The sequence below is a fragment of the Schistocerca nitens genome, chromosome 2, assembly GCF_023898315.1.
Source record: "Schistocerca nitens isolate TAMUIC-IGC-003100 chromosome 2, iqSchNite1.1, whole genome shotgun sequence".
Taxonomy (NCBI): Eukaryota; Metazoa; Arthropoda; class Insecta; order Orthoptera; family Acrididae; genus Schistocerca; species Schistocerca nitens.
The window spans coordinates 1073429281-1073452026 of record NC_064615.1 but is presented as its reverse complement, the minus strand read 5'-3'; the positions used below and the strand labels follow the sequence as shown (position 1 = coordinate 1073452026).

General features: G+C 41.4%; 1 protein-coding gene across 2 annotated transcripts in view; it reads left to right on the top strand.

The window, feature by feature from the left end:
• The first annotated feature begins 422 nt into the window (after positions 1-422).
• The window catches only part of LOC126237466 (dehydrogenase/reductase SDR family member 11-like), a 100440-nt gene continuing 78116 nt past the window's right edge, over positions 423-22746 (top strand). For both annotated transcript variants that reach the window (XM_049947606.1, XM_049947605.1), the window contains exons 1-3: positions 423-592; positions 15837-15999; positions 21576-21705. In XM_049947606.1, coding sequence (XP_049803563.1) covers positions 461-592; positions 15837-15999; positions 21576-21705 — 425 coding nt within the window. In that variant the 5' untranslated portion in view covers positions 423-460. The remainder of the gene's footprint in view (positions 593-15836; positions 16000-21575; positions 21706-22746) is intronic.

The following is a 22746-nucleotide window of genomic DNA, read 5'->3' as shown; positions in this document are numbered from 1 at the left end:
GACGGCGGCGGTGCACAAATGCTGCGCAGCTAGCGCCATTCGACGGCCAACACCGCGGTTCCTGGTGTGTCCGCTGTGCCGTGCGTGTGATCATTGCTTGTACAGCCCTCTCGCAGTGTGCGGAGCAAGTATGGTGGGTCTGACACACCGGTGTCAATGTGTTCTTTTTTCCATTTCCAGGAGTGTATATTCTGAAAACAACGAAGAACAGCAGAGTAGTTCTCGATTTGTGTGAATTATGCTATTTCGTTTCCAGTAAAACAGAAGGCAGTAGAGTACTCCGCTACTGCGAAGCAAGCGCTGGCTCCATCCAGCTGTTACGTTTGCAGTGCGCCCCACTTCCCGCGGTAGTGGTGGGGGGTGACCTTCAGCCGGGCTTTATAATTAGCGAGACCAGCTCGCCGCCGTGTGAGTTGCGTCGCAAATAGCGGCCACCGCAGACGGCGACGGCTGTGCAGCCATGGAGAGGTACAGGGGACGCGTCGCCATGGTGACTGGCGCCAGCGCGGGCATCGGCGCCGCCATCTCGCAGGCCCTGCTCAGGGAAGGGCTCACCGTCGTGGGCGTGGCCCGGAGGGCGCACAAGGTTAAGGTGAGGCCGCTGCAGTTGTAGACCAGTATCACTGGCGTCCATCTGAAGTACGATTTTGGAACACACCCTCTGTTACGTAATTACGAAATAACTCGAAGAAAACGATCTATTGGAGCATAACCTGTAGAGGCACTGTAGTAAACTTACATTTACTTCAGGAGGAGGTCAGACAGATACTACAACACACATACAAAATTAGCAGTTCACTTTATTAAAACTCTTAACATAGAATACTTAAATTTAGAAATAATCCTTGTGTACAGAGATGACATGTAATTGTTACTGTCACTGTCGCTTAACAGTTAGCACTTCGTTCTACACAGAATCATGGTGTTACATCACTGTACGTTGATACACTGATTTGTCTTCTAAAAGGGTATGCTGGGGCACAATGAGCACAAAACTCACTTAGTATTTGTTTTCAGCTACAGTAACTGTAAATCTACTTTAAAAAAATTAAAATAATATTTCATAAAACACTTACATTACCAATAAACTATAATTTAAAAAATCAATTCTATAAAATATACAAAGACAAAATTCAACAAAATTATTTATATTAAATAATTAAATAAACAAAAAATAAATATAATAAAATAAATAATCAAGATATCCTAAAGTTGAAACAACGACCACGACTCACGTAATTACATTCGTTTTTATAATTGTCGCTTTTGCCCTCACATTAACAGTTTTGGGTTAAATACGGGAAAAGTAAAGATTTCCCTTTATGCTCACTGTGCCCCATACAGGGGCAGAGTGAGCAGTTGCTTGGGCCACTATGAGCTAGGGCATGCGATAAAGTTCCGATATCCAGATACATCGATATTTCTTCCAAAACATACTGGTATATATGGGAGATATATTCCACACAGTATATTGATACCAAAATTGCGAAGTCGAGTGCCGATATTTTTATTTTATATTTTTTTCTCAATTTTCGGTAAATATCGGAACTTGTTGTTTTGAAACTGTAGTAGAACATAATTTTGCTTTCACTGTGTGAAGGAGTCTTGCTACTTTTTCAGTTTTCATAAAGTGCAGTTTTTCGCTTTGACTGTGTGAAGTAAATATACACTATGTGACCAAAAGTATCCGGACACCTGGCTGAAAATGGCATACAACTTCGTGGTGCCTTCCATCGGTAATGCTGGAATTCAATATCGTATTGACCCACCCTTATCCTTGATGACAGCTTCCACTCTCGCAGGCATACGTTCAATCAGGTGCTGGAAGGTTTCTTGGGGAATGGCAGCCCATTGTTCACGGAGTGCTGCACTGAGGAGAGGTATCGATGTCGGTCGGTGAGGCCTGGAACGAAGTCCAAAATGTCCCAGAGGTGTTCTATAGTATTCAGGTCAGGACTCTGTGCAGGCCAGTCCATTACAGGTATGTTACTGTCGTACAACCACTCCGCAACAGGCCGTGCATTATGAACAGGTTGTCGATCGTGTTGAAAGATGCAATCGCCACCCCCGAATTGCTCTTCAACAGTGGAAAGCAAGATGGTTCTTAAAACATCAACGTAGGCCTGTGCTGTGATAGTGCCACGCAAAACAACGAGGGGTGCAAGCCCCCTCCATGTTAAACACGACCACACCAAATACCACCGCCTCCGAATTTTACTGTTGGTACTACACACGCTGGCAGATGACGTTCACCGGGCATTCGCCACACCCAAACCATGCCATTCGATCACCGCATTGTGTGCCATGATTCGTCACTCCACACTAAGTTTTTCCACTGTTCAGTTGTCCAATGTTTACGCTCATTACACCGAGCGAGGCGAGGCGAGGCATCCCATATCTGACACCCAATCACCTGACCACGTTCGAAGTCCGTGAGTTCCGCGGAGCGCTCCATTCTGCCCTGCCACGATGTCAATGACAGCTGACGTCGGTGATAGAGTACCTGGCAGTAGGTGGTGGCACCATGCACCTAATATAAAAAAGGTATGTTTTTGGGGGTGTCCGGATACTTTTGATCACACAGTGTATGTGGCACAAAGAAGTCCAGTTGCACTGAATGGAATAACAAGATTCCGATGTGAAGAAATTTCACACCAGTGGCGTTAAGACAAAGTTTTTAACGCAGCCAGTGTGCTGTTGCTTCACATCGGCATTCTTCAAAAACAATCGCTGAAAACAGAAATCTAAATGACAAGACTGGTCTTTGCAGAGGCCAGAGACATGTGGGGGAAATGCTGTCGTAGTAGGCGCTCGGCGCTACCATCAGATACTGTAACTTTCAGCTTCACCACGCAATTTTGACACCACATCTGTTAGGTCACTGGCGTTGACAGAAGTGAAAAAAACAAGGAAGTAGACGTGAACTCATAGCGTGTAGGCTTTCACGACCGGCGTCTTCAGTAATTAAAACTTCCGGGCTAAGAGGCCGTGGTCCAATAGTAGAAATACTTCTCCCTGACGTTTCGTTGCCAGCTGCGTTACCAATGTCTTGATAATACCTCTCTTCTGCCTGGGATGATGGTTTGAATGCTTATGAAGATAACGATCGGTATGCGTATCTTTTCTGTAGACTTTGTGACCCAGAGTCCCATCTGCTCGTTTAATTACTGAGACGTCCAAAAAATTTATCTGTCGTAGACTCACCTCAGATGATGTTGCCCGCAGCTGGCAACGAAACGTCAGGGAGAAGTATTTCTACTATTGGACCACGGCCTCTTAGCCCGGAGGTTTTAATTACTGTAGACGTGAACTGTTCCGGAAAAAACCGACGTGTGACGAAACAGAACGACGGATCTATCGAATACCTTTTACTGTGCGGCTTACATGAAGGCATCATTGTTAGCAAAGTGGTTATCGCCATGCGTGAACGTGAATCGTTTTCCTTTCAATTCTTGCTCTAAGGGGAATAGACAAGCTGCCTTCTTGTTGATGTACAGAATATCTAATAATAAATGAATTCTTAAATTTACTGCTTAAAACTGGCAGTATATTTACAAAGTGCAGCTGATATTTTTTATAGACAAGTACACAGACATTTTCTCCTGCAGTATTTCGGTGTATCGATTCCGTCTTCGATTTATCGAATGCGGTAATGATATTTTTGAAAATATGTATGTATCGGATTCCCGATATTTTTTAAAAATATCAGCAGTCCTACTATCAACGCACATTTGGGAAGGTAAATCATTGATACGAAAATTTCTTTCCTCATAATTAACACATTTATTTCATTATTAGACAAATATTTCCACATTTTTACTGAGCATTATGATGACACAAAGAGACTGGAGAGGCTAGAAAATTATTACAACGCTTACTACCTCCAACACGCTGGGGCTTCGTTAGTTTACACACAATCAATGACACTAAAGTAGATGTCAATTTCTTTTGGATTATTCAGCGTAATGGAATGGTTTTCACTTTTATGTTATTTCTTGGGGTACGAAAACTTTACGATTTTTTTTCCATTGTCAGTAGAACGAGTATGGCAACAATTTGCGAAAACGGAGTCTGTTTTTGAAGTGTCTTCACTTTCGCCACAACGTAACCATTCTTTTTGAGGTGTTCAGTGAGCGTTGTGAATATATCGTGCCCTTCATCACTACTATAAAAATCAATGTCATCGTCTGTCATTCAACTGCATTTGCACTTCTGCATGAGAGTCATCACTGTCAAAAACAAGCTCCGTGTTCACCCTGGCTGTTTGATGCACAGGAATCTTTTGCAGTTCCCTTTGCTTTCTTCTGCTATTGTTCTACAAGTTCTTGTTTTTCTGGGGTTTCTCTCAAGATTCATGTTTGGCTCTTCTCCTTCTGGCAGCTGTACTTTTCTTTGGAAATGGACTGAATTCTTGAGGAGTGGCAGGCAAGCACGATGCTCTCTATTGCCTTCGTCTCTTGTAGGACTGGGTTCAATCTCTTTGAGAATACTCACAGCTATAGTATCAGCATCTGACTTTCTGAATTAACTAAGTTCCAAAATATTTCAACAGGTTTTCCCTCAACAACGTAACGCGAAAAATAACCAATTGAAATTCGCAATACACATCTGTGCTTTCATCCACGATTATTTCAGCATAATTGGCACGTTTTACTTCTTTACGAGCTTCATCATGCTACACTTCCAATGTGCCTTGCAGTAGTTCGTTCTGAACAGACTTAGAAATGCCTTTCAACACTGATGCCTGAATGAGATGAACTTAGAGACCTTTATCCTGTTCTGCACTGAACTGAATTAGCTCACGAATAACCCTCGTATTCTGAGAGGCATAAGGGTTCAGAAGCATCAGAATCATCGAGTTCCAAAGCACCACTGAACCAAATACAGTTTACAATAAAATTCAATATATCTTTTCTACACGTTTGTTGTGGCTGTCAATTGTTTGTCTATATTGCGAATCTAATTTCTGCTGAATGTTGGTTTGTCTAGAAATGAAAGACTAAGCTCATTTTTCACGTGTCGCTTTGACATTTCATGTAATTTCATTTTAGACCATATATAATATCAGTCATTCCGGTCTTACACCAATCAACATCACCCCCAAGTAACACATAAGGAAAACAAAAAACAGCGTTGCTTTCTTCACAACCACAAATACATCTGTTCTTTTGGTAAATTTCTGGATCGAATATACGACATCGATTTTTTGTTTGCCGCTGCAGATTGAGATTCGGGAGTGGTCTAACTAGTGTTTTTTATCTGAGAGTCCTGTCGCCAAATGGCGTTTTTAATAACTCGTTTACTTTGCTCAAGTTTGCTATTTTCGCAGTCAACTGAATTTTCCCTTACAGATAACACTGTGCAGACAGCTATATGTAGTGACCTCAATATATTAATACAGAACTGTATTACAGGAACGTAACGAGTATAAACAGAAATACTACACATTTGCTTGGAAAAGAGATGCTCAGCAGGTGGTGAACACGTTTGTTTTTTGTTCTGTGTACCAATATTGAAAGAATGCCTCTTAATTTCAAAATCTGAATAGCATAAGTATATTCAAATTACATATAGCTACTTATATCGAAATTTAAGTGTATTATTTGTGTATTCGATTTAATTAAACATTAATTAGCGATTAGGAATGCATAAGCATTAACTTGCAGAAAGATTGGATTACAAGAAATCTGCGCCCTGATGTATTCTAACAGAATCGCTAGATGGCAGATCGTGCTTGTATAGGTCCTGCACTATACTGCTCTCTGGCGGAAGGAGCGTAAAGCTCAGAGTCAGACTGGCTATGGCTCCACTCCGCCATAAGAAGCATGCAGAAACCAATGGCCGAGCCTTTCACACAGCGCTTTACGAGGGCAGATGGTGCCAATCTGCCGTTCGCTCCAAGCGTCAGAAAACTACCGCGAGAACGTGTTAGGCGAACCGCGCCTCTTCAAATCAGAAAATACATACTCCGAAACAATGTTCACATTGATTTCTTTTTTTTTTTATACAAGTGGTGGCACGGCACAGCGGCACTACCTCAGAAGCCGCCCCTGGTCGAAACGTTTTGAAACACGCTCCAGACTCATCAGGTTGAAGTGTCAACAAGAATGTTATTTTCTGAATCGTGCGCAGCTGCACACTAGCATTCTTGTGCTGACGAAAATAACGAAAATCGAAACATAAGCTAGCGAAATGTTTACAGAACGAAAGATCGTTATGTTTTAGGCTACCTTACATTGTACTGCCTTAGGGTGTAGAGGACATTACTGTATCTTGGAACACTTACCTGACGCCTCTAACACGCCTTGCAATAGAAGTTTAATATGCTGTCTTATTTCATTTTGAACTGACAGCATCCACTTTATATGCGCCACAGTTCTTTTCTGAAATTACAGGAATTGCACCAGAAAATGATAGACTGTTAAGTAAGAGTGTGGGCGATATTACACAAACATAATAAAAGATATCGACTTAGTTCTGTCATATTCCAACAGAGGTAACCTTTGTCCTTCATGCAATGTCCATAAAGCATTATTGTGTCTTGAATTCTTGACTGAGATACACAAGAAAAGACAGGAGTGCAACTTAACGTCTCGCGTTTATCAAACGTGTTTGATGCCGACTGCCGACACAAATGAAGGTCGGATATTGCAGGAAGATAATGTTTCGAAGCACTGCAAAAAGAAGAAAGGTGTTCAGATACTGGGATGGCTCTTACAGCCGCCTGACGCTAATCCTATTGAAAATGCATGGTCTTGCATTAGAAAGAAGTTGCACGGAAAAACGATCTTCACTTTGAAACATCTGTCAACGCAAATTAGACGCATTTGGAGGTCCTTCTATGTGTGGAAAACTTGGTTTCAAGCGTATCTCGTAGATGCGAAGCAGTTATCGAGGCTGCGGTTTACTGGAAGTATTATTAATTACTCTAATTGCACTTATCTTTTATTCATATACTGTGTATGTATATGTTTCGGTTTGTTGTCAAATACGTTTTACTGCTGATTACCTGACTACGACTTAACAGACTGTAGGTTTATTCTAAACGTGAAACACTTTTCTGAGGTTACACATGGCCATGTATTAAACGCGCAAACAAAGTTGACACTCGACGCGTTGGCTGATGGGAGCGGCTGTAAATGGGAAGCGAATTTGCACTCGCTCCCATCAGCCATCGCGCCGAGTGTCAACTTTGTTTGCACGTTTAATACATGACCATGTGTAATCTCAGCCAGAGCTCACACATGCATACACACATACTATCCCACACCCATCCTCCCACCCACCTACACACACACACACACACACACACACACACACACACAGGTACACACACACACACACACACACACACACACACACCACAAAGCACTTTGGTGCATGCCTCGGGCATGGATGTGTGTGATGTCCTTAGGTTAGTTAGGTTTAAGTAGTTCTAAGTTCTGGGGGACTTATGACCTCGGCAGTTGAGTCCCATAGCGCTCAGAGCCATTTATGCGGTATTTTGAAGTTATAACGAAAATTTCAGGGTGCCCAGAGAAACAAACTGAAAATAAGAACTCATACTCTCTTCCAAAATATGGACTTCAACACACCATATGTCAACTGAGCACCACTTACAGCCATCTCGGCCAATGGAACAGTCACAGTGAGCTGAGACACATGAACAGGAATTAAAGAAAACTGGCGAATTTTTCTTTACCTATTTCTTAATTTTAATAGAAATGAAACTCATATACAATAATACAAGGGTCATTTCATGTACAATGAACCCATATTCTTGTTTGCCTGCATGTTTATGTATTGTACATGTAATCAAAACCCTAAACGCCAATCTCCCTTCTTCTCAATGACGCAGTTCCAACGTCTGGGAAGCTTTATTCTTCGATTCAAAGACCACCTCTGTTCGCCTGTGAAACGGCTCATGTAACAGCAGTAGAAGGCTCACGCAGCAAAAGAAAACGATATCCATGCACAGGTTCTTCAGACTTTTGGCGTAAGTCGAAGTCTGGTTGATTTGTGTCTGGACTGTAAGATGTTGTATTTGTGGTCTTTAGTCCAAAGATCAGTTTGAAGCAAGTCTCCACGCTAGTCGCTCTTGTACAACTCTTTTATTTCTGCGTTACTACTGCAACCTACATCCATTTCAACCTTCTTCTTGCAGTAAAGCCTTGATCTCCCTTTATAAATTTTTTCCTCCCACGCTCCCATCCATTCCCAATCTCACGGTTTCTTAATGCTTCGCGAAGTATCCTACCAATAGTCAAGTTCTTCCATAAATTTGTTTCGCCCTGTAGTGTTGACATTACCTATACATGCATAACTTCGATACCTGCGCCTCCATCAAATCTGGCTGAAAAGTAGGTGTTGAAAGCAGGGTATTGTCAGTGATGTATTCTACACCAGATTTGTAATTCGTACATCTTAACTGCACTTGGATGCTAAATGAACTACTGTTTACTGCCGGTTCGAGTCTCATGTACTTAAATTACGCGCAGATAAACAGCTAGCCACTTACTGCACAAATATCCTGCAACATTGTTCGAGTACAGTAACCGAACACAGACGTAATTAAACACAATTATTAATGTGTGGCAAGTAAATCTTAACAAAACCATTGTATTATGTTTTCAAATCATTATCGTTGACATTTGACATTTCAACACGAGATCTAGATAAAATACGGTACATTTTCTGAGCTGTAACTTGTACTAACTTGTTTGCAGTATGTTATCCCGTATTTTTGGACACAGGACTTGCTCCTTTCAAACTTACCACAGGTTCACTTAAATGGCTTCCAACGCTTCTCTTAAGTTTACAGTAATAAGAAGTGAATTTAGCTATTGTTGATTAAGAGATTTTCACAAATGATATAAAGATTTTCGTTTCTGAGCAACTGAACAGCAGAGGGCAATCTGTTTTAAGAGAGGACTTTGAAATACAACGATAATTTTTATTAAATTACGCTGGTTAGTTTGCCAAAATATGGGATTCTATTTCAGCAACAATGTTTTTAATGAAAATGTTAATTACTCTGAAACTAAGTGACTGCAGGAGATACTAAGACATTTATGACATCAGCTGTACAAATGCCACAGTTATTTAAATATCTTTTCCATTTACCTCATCAGGAAGTTAGTTACTGGGTACATCTTTATAAAGAAACAAGACAATATCTGAAATTACTGCTGTTTTATATATACACAGTTTTTAGGTAGACTAGTTTGCTCATCAACTTCTTATAATCAAAGGAATGTAACAGATAATAATGTTAAGCTGGATAAGCCCTATTCAGTATTCAAGATTTTTATGTAATGTGCCCATCCCATATAATTTGGCATATCAGAGATACCACAAAACTTCGAAAATATTAATATTAATTTTGGGGAGAGAAAAATAGAAGAGCTGGTATGGTTTCTTCTGTTTTTTTACATGACTTCTGCATTGGGTTAATGCCAAACAACTGATCATATAAGCCAATGTCTATACAACAAATTACAATAGTTTTACAAAAAAGTATTACACATGCAGATTAAAAATTAAAAAATAAATCTACAGTACAAATAAATACAGAGTAGTAAGAACACAGTCAAATACAAATTCACATAACATAAAAAAGAAAAATATATTTTCAGTTGTTTGTCCCTGAAAATCAGAAATTACATAGCAAGGAAAAACAAATCAGAAATACATCAGTTTTTGCTTTTCATTTTATGCAAATATAAAAAGAACAAATTTTTCATCTTTCAGTCCCTTCACTACTTTTCGATCACAAACACTCTTTTCCTTGTTACACTTAGGTGAAGCTTGGTCAATGCCACCTCGAGCTCCAGATGCTTGTCTGATGTCCAATAATTTCATGTGTCCTTGGAGGTTGCTATCCTCTGATACTGTATATGGAAAGCAAAACAAAACATCTTAATTTAGTATACAAATAATTAGCATAACTAAACCTATAAGAAAATGTTTCTTTTTTAAAAGCATGTCCATTACACAGCAATATATGTACCCATACTTATTTCTCAACTATTTACATGAGTTTACTTCAAATAACATTAAAGGAATGGAATCTGTTTCATGTCCCATACATTAACTCAAATTACTACCTCACTTCCTTGAACTACAATACCAGTTTCATGTTTCAAATGACCAAGAATATATTTTACATATTACTTTTGAGTCATGGTTATCAGTCAATTACCAGAAATAGTTTTTCTTCAATGTATCATCATTACTGTAAACCACTCATTAGCCAGAAAACAAATAGCAATCTCCAGTAGCATGTAAAACCAAATATGCAGCAGTAGAGTGTATGAATATGACTAGTACTTTATCAAAATATTATCCCATCAGTGAATTTTCCATCTTCAGTATCTCAAATTACATATGTAAATAGCACCAGATAGGGACTAACTCAAACAGATTTTCACTATAACAGAACCATGCCTACCTGCATATAATTAGCATCACATGGCTTGTTCATATCTCTTACTTCAATCATATAGTTTCAATTCTAACTGTTGTATCTAGAGGAACTTTTTCTGCATAATTACTCTATGCAATGTCAGGCTCCCTAAACATTAGCTCCCTACCAAATATATTTATCATTACTTCTCCTTATTACTTCATTATTCTATCACTGTATGGCTGTACATCATTACTCCATCATATAAGAAACAAACACCTGCTTTGCTCCTCATGTACAAAAAAATGAATTTACAGAACTATACTATATAGTAACATATCACAGTTTTATATGCCAGCTTAACTCTCAACGTATGACAGAGAAAATATAAATTGCTAAAATCATTACTTCATTGTATTCCATCATATTATTCTAAACTCTGGCCTGAAGAGCACCACATATATTAACCTTGCATTTCCATTCAACATATGTTACTATAGGCAAGTGTACCTTAATTTTATTCCATTTTACTTGTTGCAGAGGATCTATAGCGTGATATTTTCACACATATGGACAACCTCTCCATGTATAATTGTATTTAGTACCAAACTTCTATACATTATGGCAATTAGTACAAAACTATGTATTAAAGTTGTTCTTTCTTTCTTTACTTCTTCTGCTGCAAAAATTCCTACTGACTAACACGTATTAGCTGATTACTTTAGATATTACATACGATTTTCAGATACTTTTCCGTTTTTCACATATCCTGACACACCATTCACTTTTCATCCACATTACCTTTTGGTGCTGAAACAAAATTATTGTCATTATGAGAACACCTCATAAATTTCACCAAATACCATATATGTACCATATACTGTCTTTGATTCGTCTTCTCACAGTTTCATCAGTTATGACCACTAACCCAACATTAACTAACAGTACTCAAAAAACCTTACTGAAATAAATTACCACATTAAAGATCATATAAAAGTTGGAGGCAATTACTGATCAACTTACAAGCTACTGAGAGGACAGTAGAAGAGGTTGAGTGACTCAGAAAAAACGAAAGATCAGACACCCTGTTCAGGGAAGCATTACTGCCACATAATGAATTAAATTCAATACAGAGCACTGAACCCTCTACTTGGTTATTGTTATTTACTACTGTTATAGCCCCCAGCTCTACCACCAAATTTTATATTATTGGTTGAAAATCAAGCTTCATCTTGCATAACGTTTGTCAGGTCAGTTCAAAACACAACAGGATTTCTATACTTCCTACCCCCAGCTGAAACGAATCCACTGACCATTCTGCATCCAGTAAATGTAAAAGTAATGAGCATTATAAACATACTAAAGAATACCAATTGCATATTTACATTGAAAATCATTTTCTGAAACTGTTTTTTTTTCACTGCCAATACTAAAAATTCTTTCTACAGTTATTATACTGTTTACCTCATCATCAACTTTCTACAGTTTGCTTATAGGAATCGCTGAAAATTTAGTAACATATTTCGTTGGTTTAGCAGACTTTTTTTGACAATCCACACTTCATCACAGCATTAATGGCATTAACATTTACTAATTGCATTACACTTACCTTGCTATTAGTCTCCAAAGTTGTACATTCCCTGTTAATAATGTAATTATCTTCAGTGACACTTTCATTAGTACCTGTATACACTCCTTGTTCACTTCAAGAACATTAACATTTACATCAACAGTTTCTGATTGAACCACAGAACCTGACCACTGACATCCTTTACTTGCACTGCATCCACAATCAATTCATTATTACTATCATAATCACCTGTATCAATATTTATATTAATCTCTGTCTGTACTACCTCTAGAGCAACACCAATGACAAGTTTGTCAAGAACTTCATCCTTTAGCTGAGGTTTTTTGACACTATTCATAATACTTTGTTCATTTGCTGATCTCAGAGAAGTCTGATCACTTTTTTCATTTCTATTTTGACAGTAATTGGTAGTTCATAAACTGTTAACTTAACTCCATCTTTGTCTTCAACCATATCAGTTCATACTTCATCTTTATTACTGTCTACTATTGGTGTTCCTGTTGGTGAAATTTCCCTACCTCAATTACAGATCATTGAAATATATTTCTACTTTCAGCAGAAACAAATTTATTCCTGACTGCAATTCAATCTTTTTCTTTAACACTGTTATCTTTCTGCATGCCATTTCAGTGACAGTCACTTCAGATTCTTCTGTTTGCAACTCATTTACATCCATTTCACTAATTACTGATTAATACTCCCCTTCATTATGACATTCACTCACACTGTCATTCATTTTAATCAAAAAACATTCATTAACTGCATAGTCTACTTCAACATCATCAAAGTGTTGTATCCTGCCCACTTGTCACGTATGGGGTGCCAAGGGAAACCTACATTCTCGGATCAGTAGACAACAGTTCAAGCAAATCCTATTACCAAAGTTTATTACAAAAAGAAATGATTACAATACTTAACTTTGCGAAATACAGGTGTGTTCCAGGGAAACGGCAACAGACAAAATAAGAAATCTCTTCAGTATAGTCGATACTACATAATAGAAGCGAAATGACTAGTCTTGATGCTATTCTTGAACTCGCTGCTGAAGAACTCGTATATCTGGGCTACGGCGAGGAGGCGTGGCGCTTGTGTCCTCTTTGTGTAGAGGGCACTGCTGTCGCGTTGTTGTCCTGAAGAGGGGTCGTTCAACATGTTATTGACTGATGTTGTCTCACAGCCCTCTCTGCTCTAAAATTCCCACCTGGCGTGCCAGCGCTTTGTGGTTCATGCACGATGGAGCTCCTGCACATTTCAGTCGAAGTGTTCGTACGCTTCTCAACAACAGATTCGGTGACAGATGGATTGGTAGAGGCGGACCAATTCCATGGCCTCCACGCTCTCCTGCCCTCAAACCTCTTGACTTTCATTTATGGGGTCATTTGAAAGCTCTTGTCTACGCAACCCCGGTACCAAATGTAGAGACTCTTCGTGCTCGTATTGTGGACGGCTGTGATACAATACGCCATTCTCCAGGGCTGCATCAGCGCATCAGGGATTCCATGCGACGGAGGGTGGATACATGTATCCTCGCTAACTGAGGACATTTTGAACATTTCCTGTAAAAAAGTGTTTGAAGTCACGCTGGTACGTTCTGTTGCTGTGTGTTTCAATTCCATAATTAATGTGATTTGATGAGAAGTAATAAAATGAGCTCTAACATGGAAAGTAAGCGTTTCCGGACACATGTCCACATAACATATTTTCTTTCTTTGTGTGTGAGGAATGTTTCCTGAATGTTTGGCCGTACCTTTTTGTAACACCCTGTATAATACATTCAGCGTAATGGCCGACTAAATCTTGCTATGGGAGATGAGCTCCATGCATTACGAAGTCCTGTAAAAAGCTTTGTTAATTATAATTAATGGTTGCGATTATGAGAGGTGACAACTAAGTCAATAATACACACTTTCTAATAACAATTTCTATTATATTTTTCAAAATACAGATAAAACTTACGTTGATTATCAGACAGCACTACAATGGCGACCTAACGCTAGACGAAACAAAACAGGAGAGCCCGTTCAATCAAAGCATTGTCTCTGATCTTCATGGCCTATGTTTCACAGAGATTATACCAAAAAACTGTATTTTGTTAATGACATCGATATTTGTGTTTTGATAATAATAACTTACGTTCTTTACTATTTGTTATACATCGCATACACGTACACAGTCTTGAAATAATTTATAATTCACACGTCTCATAACAAAAACTCCCTTTCCCTTTCTCCAAACGTCCATTTATGTGACGTACCGTCACACAGTAGAAAAGATATATAATCATGAATAATTTTCAATCTCCAGTTCGGATACTTCCAGATCGTTATCCTACGCTAACACTTCAGACCTCTACCTTCCATCAATGCTAACTTCTCACGTTTAACATCCATCACTACTGGTTGTTCACCTGCAACTGCCCAACAGTACTTCCATCACTGCTGGCGACTAACTTCCAACTGCCCAACAGTACTGGCGATTAACTTCCAACAACGAGTCTAAACAGCCACAGAGTCTCTTACAAAGAAAGCACGGTCAGAGATCCAATGGAAAGCGCTATACAGCTCTGCCAACACAGAAGCAGCCCACTTACAATATTCACTTCTTGCAGAGGGCGCGCTTGGAGTGGCGCTGTCCTATTGCGCGCACCACTGGTCGACGCTTCCTCACCGCCTTCTCTAGTCTTACGTACTGCGTCTTCGTTCCGGCGCTTGTGCTTACGCCAAAACGCTATATCTCAGTCTACACAGTCTGAATCCACACGGAGCTGAAGTTTCGAAAATACGTGTTAGGTGCCTTCAGCAAAGTTTCAGAAAAATGAATGAAATGCAGGCATTTGGGTTTGTTGCACCATATGCTGGAATCCACAAATACGTGCCACTACTGCATTCGGTAAGAATGTGTGTTATACGAGGTGTGGCTAGAAAAAAACCGGACTAGTACTGGTGAAACAATAAAACGAATGCAATAAGGCTGAAAGTCGCGTGGCCTGTCACGTGACTCTCGCTCCGCCTACTGCTCGAGTTTCATCTGCCTCCTGCACTCAGTCTGCCCGTGGCGTCTGTTTTAAGTAGTTGACGTTTTGTCTGTGCGTCGGAAAATGTTGAGTGTACAGAAAGAACAGCGTGTTAACATCAAATTTTGTTTCAAACTAGGAAAATCTGCAAGTGAAACGTTTGCAATGTTACAACAAGTGTACGGCGATGATTGTTTATCGCGAACACAAGTGTTTGAGTGGTTTAAACGATTTAAAGATGGCCGCGAAGACACCAGTGATGACACTCGCACTGGCAGACCATTGTCAGCAAAAACTGACATCAAAGGGATTGTGGACATTGATTGGGTACCAGAGGGACAAACAGTGAATCAGCATTACTACATTAGCGTCCTGGCTACCCTACGTGAGCGAGTACGGAGAAAACGGAACGATTTGTGGAGAAAAAAGTCATGGATCCTTCACCAAGACAATGCCCTAGCTCACAGTGCGTTGTCAGTGAAGGCGTTTTTGGCAAAACACAACATTCCCATCTTAGATCATCCACCCTACTCACCTGATTTGGCCCCCTGTGACTTTTTTCTTTTCCCTAAAGTCAAGTCAGCTTTGAAAGGAACTAGATTTGAGACTCTTGAAGCAGTAAAAGAAAAAGCGACGGAAGTAATGTATGGACTTACCGAAAATGATCTGCAGCATTGCTATGAACAGTGGAAAATTCGTATGGAGCGGTGTAGAGACCGAGGAGGAGAGTACATTGAAGGAGATAACATGAAATTGTAAATAATTGTAAATAAATGTTTTTTCCAGCATCAGTCCGGTTTTTTTCTAGCCGCACCTCGTATGTCCAGGAGTTGGAACTGAAAGATGCACCGGGCAAACTGCACGCCATAGAAGGAGATGTCAGTAGTGAGGAGAGCATCATGTCCGTCTTCAGGTGGATTAAAGACAACCTGGGTGGCGTCGACGTACTCATCAACAACGCTGGCGTCTCAGCAGAAGCACCTCCGTCTTGTAAGTGGCATTTACAGGGGTTGGACAAAAATATGGAAACACCAGAAACACGTTCCCATACCTAATACTGTGAATGAAACTCAGTGTCATTGAAACCGGCTTCCAGTCGTCTCTGAATGGACCAACACGGGTACGGTATGGTTTTCAAGGGAATATTACGCCTTTCTTTCTGCAAAATTGTGGGATGCTCAGGTGACGATGATGGAGGTGATAGTGATCACGCACCCCTCTCTCCGAAACAGATCACAAACGCTCAATAATATTGCGATCTCGTGACTGTTGTGGCCAGGGGAAGTGTGCCAGTTCATCTTCGTGCTCACAAAACCAGTACTGGACGATGAGAGCTGTGTGATCAGGGTCTCCCACGTCTCGAAACGCATCACCATTGGGGAACAAACAGTGAACCGTGGGATGGACCTCATCAGCCACAACTGTCACATACTATTTGGCAGTAATGCGATCTTGCAGAGTAATCTGGAGCCCATGGAATACCACGATATGGCTGTCCAAATCATCATCGAACCACCACCATGTTTCCCACTTGGGACGTAAACTCGGCCAGAAGTTGGAGACATTTTATGGTTATAGCACAATGTTTTCCTCTTCAGGGCATTTGCATCACCGATGAGTGGGTTTGGAATCCCAGCTCTCCTTGGAATTCTCTGCTTATGGAGCTCCCTTCGTGTTGTTTTAGTGCTGACAAGGTTCGCGAGTGCGACATTCAGTTCTGCAGTGACTTCTGCTGCTGTCGTCCCCTTACATCACAATAATCCTCTTCAATGACCGTCCGTCGCGAACAATCAACACGCATTTTCGTACGCTTTGTGACTTAAGGGATGATGTTTCTCCGCTTTCCCTGTAAGAGATATAAATCTTCGATTCGATGCTTCTTGAAAGACGAAATACTTCGGATTCTTTGGTTACGGAAGCATCCAATATACGAGCACCAACAATTTGCCCCTCTTCGAATGTACTGACCTTCGACATAATACACTCATCATTACACAGAACACTGTTCTGGCCAAGTGAGGCGGCGCAATGGTTAGCACACTGAACTCGCAATCGGGAGGACGACGGTTCAGACCCACGTCTGGTCATCCCGATTTAAATCGATTCAGGCAAATGCTGCGATAATCCCTTCGAAAGGCCACAGCTACTTCCTTCCCTAATCCAATAGGACCGATGACCTCGCTGTTTGGTCCCCTCCCTCGAATCGACCAACCAACCAGTGTTCTGGCCGCGACTGACATTGAATTGTTTTGAGAACATTGCACAGGTGTCGTTCTTTGCTAAATAAACTAGCGTAATCTGGAAGCCTGGCGAGGATCCGCATTTATGTTAAAGTATGCATTTCTCTCCGTGTTTCCGTATTCTTGTCCAACCTCTGCACACATCTATTTTACACAATTACACTATGTGATCAAAAGTATCCGGAAACCTGGCTGAAAATGACTTACAAGTTCGCGGGGCCATCAATCGGTAATGCTGGAATTCAATATGGTGTTGGCCCATCCTTAGCATTGATGACAGCTTCCACTCTCACAGGCATACGTTCAGTCAGGGGCTGGAAGGTTTCTTGGGGAATGGCAGCCCATTCTTCGCGGAGTGCTGCACTAGCGAGACGTATCGATGTAGATCGGTCGGGCCTGTCACGAAGTCGGCGTTCCAAAACATCCCAAAGGTGTTCTGCAGGATTCAGGTCAGGACTCTGTGTAGGCCAGTCCGTTACAGGGATGTTATTGTCGTGTAACCACTCCGCCACAGACCGTGCATTGTGAACAGGTGCTCGATCGTGCTGATAGATGCAATCATCAACTCTGAATTGCTCTTCAACAATGGGAAGCAAGGAGGTGCTTAAAATATCAGTGTAGGCCTGTGCTGCGATAGTGCCACGCAAAACAACAAGGGATGCAAGCCCCCTCCATGAGAAACATGACCACACCATAACACCACCACCTCCGAATTTTACTGTTGGCACTGCACACGCCGGCAGTTGACGTTCACCGGGCATTCGCCATACCCACACCCTGCCCTCGGATCGCCACATTGTGTACTGTGATTCGTCACTCCACATAACATTTTTCCACTGTTCAATCGTCCAATGTTTACGATCCTTACACCAAACGAGGCCTCGTTTGGCATTTTGCTGGCGTGATGTGTGGCTTATGAGCAGCCACTCGACCATAAAATCCAAGTTTTCTCACCTCCCGCCTAACTGTAATAGTACTGGCAGGGATCCTGATGGAGTTTAGAATTCCTGTGTGATGGCCTTGATAGTCTGCCTGTTACACATTACGACCCTCTTCAACTGTCGGCGGTCTCTGGCAGTCAACAGACGAGGTCGGCCTGTACGCTTTTGTGCTGTACATGTCCCTTAAAATTTCCACTTCACTATCGCATCGGAAACAGTGGATCTAGGGATGTTTAGGAATGTGGAAATCTCGCCTACAGGCATATGGCACAAGTGACACCCAAGCATCTGACCACATTCGAAGTCCGTGAGTTCCGTGGAGCGCCCCATTCTGCTCTCTGACGATATCTAATGACTACTGAGGTCGCTGATGTGGAGTACCTGGCAGTAGGTGGCAGCAGAATGCACGTAATATGAAAAACGTATGTTTTGGGGGTGTCCAGATACTTTTGATCACATAGTGTATGTACAGGTTAAAGCACACATGTCGTGATATTCTTATTATTCCCAGACATTGTTTATTTATGCGGAGCATCTTGACTGTACTTGCCAGAGCGATAATTAGTTCAATCGAATGACATAACATACAGAACGTAACAAATGAGTTCTTGTGTTATTAAAACGTCTGGAAAAATGATTGTTCATAATGTTTGCGAAGTATTTTGAAGCCTTTATTTTAGAAAGACTGTCTAATTAGAATTTTTGACTTATAAGTTACTAAGAAAAATTCAGTCACCAACTGTGACATGGTCGCGTATACAAACAGTGATCCAATACAGTCAAATGTTTTTTATTCCAGTATTTGATCACAATATCAATTCTTTAGACGATGACCGGTTTCAGTCCGTAATGACCATCCTCAGACCTTTTTTACACCAAGTCCTAAAGTGATAAGACCATAATGGCATCGTCAAAACATAGAAATATAATCGGCATCGTCGTATAAAACTAAAATAAGGTGTAGAATAGACTGCATCGTCCACACAGTCATTATTGCAACTGGCTTATCACTTTAGACATGGTGTAAAAAAGATCTGAGGATGGTCATTACGGACTGAAACCGGTCATCGTCTAAAGAATTCATATTGTGATCAGAGACTGGAATAAAAAACATTTGTAAATTCAGTCAGTGGACCTAGGCTTGACTTGAGGTAACACCTACCCAGTTAATGCACCACATATCTCGGCATTGGCTATATAAGCAAAAACATTAGCTAACTGACAGCAGCCTCAGAGCTGGCATGGGGTGGACAGCAGACGTCCAGAGGAAATATTTCAGAGCACATCACCTGTTGCTGGGCTCTGCTGACAGAGTCCAGCAGCAGTACAACAGGACGCAATGGCTACTTCGGCAGAGTCCAACAGCAGTGAGAAGATCATGACGTAGCATAACTGGCGATTATTTGCTTGAGGCAGCGGCCCAAAGGGAATTGGATTTTCTGCTCTGCAGAAAGTTACATCGCCATTTTTTTAGTTCCCTAGGCGGCTGACTTGCGTGGGCAGTTGTCACACGGTAACAGTTGCCGCCGCTTGTGGCCAAGCTACTAAACCTAAGATGTCAATGGTCTCTGCCATCGATACATCTTTGTCCATTGATGGCAATGATATGAGATTTACAAGATTTACACGCCCTTGATTCAAATCTTCCTGCCTCATGCCTTCTGACAGAGTCCATACAGAATACTATGGCCAGCAGATGCGGAGAGGGCAGGGCACGTGTGGTGAGAGTGATTGTGGAGGGGGCTGTGGGCAGGCGCTGTAGGGGAAATGCCGAGCGCTGGAGGGGAAGTGCTGCTCTAAACTGAAGCCTACACTCACATTTTTGATCAATATTAAGCGGATACCCTCCACACCCACATTTGCACAGTGAGGATTCAAAAAAATCTGTCGCCTCTGCTTTGATTAGTATCTAAAAAGAATTCCGCCGAAAATACAGCGATTTATTTTCGCCTGGGTTATTGACTGTAACTGTCTGAGAAGTGTAATGAGTGGCAAATTTGGAGTGAAACCTACATATTTTTCTTGTTCCCATGTTAAAATTTGCTTCTTTCTCCAAAACAGTGTGCAGTTTACACAATCTTACCTCACCAAGATGTTATACAGATGCGAGAGAATTCTGAAACAGTTGTTTATTAAGTTTGTGAAGCGAGGAACTGAAGAATTGCGTCTACACTTATGTTGTTCCAAAACCCATAGCATTTCCCGTTTCACCAGCTAACGATGGCCCTTAAAAATGACAATCTTTCACCAAAGAAGTCTGTAGTCAGTAGAATAATATGGTAGATAATGAAGTTTTGCATAACAATGATACGAAAAACTACTCTCCTCTTGGTGTGCTATCATTTGCCATAATCTCATTTCGATATCTCAAGCTGTTTGTGAAATATGAGGAATGTTGCGAATATTTCACTCTGTCTTTATCGCTGACGCGGTTCAATCGCAGATGAATGTGCTACATCAGATCATTTTTCTCGAGACTGGTGACAAATACGGACCTCCACCCAAGTCTAAAGAAAAATTCAATAAGTTAGCTGAATTTCGTACACAGCAACATACAGTATTATGTAAATATGCAGCAAACGCAAAATCATAGCGACCCCTATTTTTCATTGCAAACTTTTTCGAATTTCGAGCAGTGTCTCACTTCCACGTAGCAACGGCATTGCCACAGTGGATATACCGGTTCTCGTAATATCACTGAAGTTAAGCGCTGTCGGGTGTGGTCGGCAGTTGGATGGGTGACCCTCCAGGCCGCCATGCGCTGTTGCCATTTTTCGTGGTGCACTCAGCCACGTGATGCCAATTGAGGAGCTACTCGACCGAATAGTAGCGGCTTCGGTCAAGAATACCATCACAACGACCGGAAGTGTTGTGTGTTGACCCCACGCACCTCCTATCCACATCCTCCACTGAGGATGACACGGCGGTCGGATGGTCCCGGTAGGCCACTCATGGCCTGAAGATGGAGTGTCTCACTTCCACGTAAAATATCACAATAACTGTGAGATCTAACGAAATGATGGGCACCTCATGATGAACCTCCTATATGAAGCTACAGGTGGAGCAAAAATGAATTTTTTTTTACCGAATGGGTTCTGTAAATTCATTTGAGAAAAACTGCGGGACATGCACCTCGATTGTGTCATTCCAGATTGGTCGAAAGATGAGGACAATGTCGGCCTCCCCTTGCGAACAAACGAAAGAACACGCCTAGCGCTTTGGACGAAAATTGGACACTGCGCATCGATCACCATATCCTGCAGCAATCAATTTCATTGTAAAGAAAGGCACCAATGCAGTCGCGAAATTCATCATTGTCGAATATGAACAAAATTTGTGAATTCGTTACTATTCTTTGGTCTTTGACACTCTGATATGTTGACAGCTGGCAAGACTGAAGACTGGAAGCACATCATGGACGTGAACGTGCTGGGTCTGAGCATCTGCACCAGGGAGGCCGTGCAGGACATGCTCAACAGGGGCGTCGACGACGGCTTCATCATCCACATTAACAGGTGGGTTTCCCGTAGATGTATGCATCTAAAACGCTTGCTTCTAGATCGTTTCAGTTCAAACTTCATATCGAAACTGTTCTGTAGAAAACGGCAATTCCTTCTCTTTTGGCATGCAATAGAGCGTAAAAATATTTACAGAATGGATGTTTCACTCTCCAGTGGAGTGGAGGCTGCAGCAAAGCTCGAATCTACGAGCTGAATCTGCATCTTCGATGTCTGCAAAGTATCAGGGAGGCACTACTGGACTTATCTAAAGCAAGCTGAGAGAGGTGCTTGGCTGGCTCGTTAGGTAAAGATGGAAAGGTTCGATTTAGAGGTGTGATTCAGCACAAACTCTTGGTCTTTGCAGAGTTCAAGTGTTTATGTGCATTGTCATCGCATATACTTTCTGTGCTTACCGAGATACTGAAGCCAGTACATTTTAAATTAAAAATTGTGTGTCCTGTTTCCTTTGAAATGCAGTCAATTCAATGATCAGAGGCTTATTAAATTTATGAACGAGGTAGCTGAAAGAAGTGTGGGTAGGCATCCTACAAGTGAAGACAAAGGCTGTTGCACAGTAGAATTTCACTGCAGCTGCCATATCACAACATCACGTAACAGGACTTACCGCAGCTTTCGGACCAAGGGTGGAAGCATTTCCGGAACATCTAAGTTTGTAATATGTTCGTGTGCCGCTATGGTGAAAGTATACCGTTCACAGCAAAATGGCGCTATCCTAAACCGGCGCCAAGGGTACCGTGGTGCACCGTAAAAGCCGTAGATGCCAGGGATGAATGACGGCTACGCTGTGCAGGTGAATGGACGGGTAGTTACTGAACAACTAACGGCCCAGATGAACCAAGAGGCTACCGACAATGTCTCGTCAATGACCGTTCAGCGAATATTGGTGTGTATGGGCCTCCGCAGGAGGCGCCTGGTTCATTCACCCATGCTGACTGCTGAGTGGCGATAGGTGGCCATATCAGAGACTCCAACGGCTGAAACGTCGGAAAGTAAAAGCACTGCAATAATTGTTGGAAGAGGACCAGAGGAGCGAGA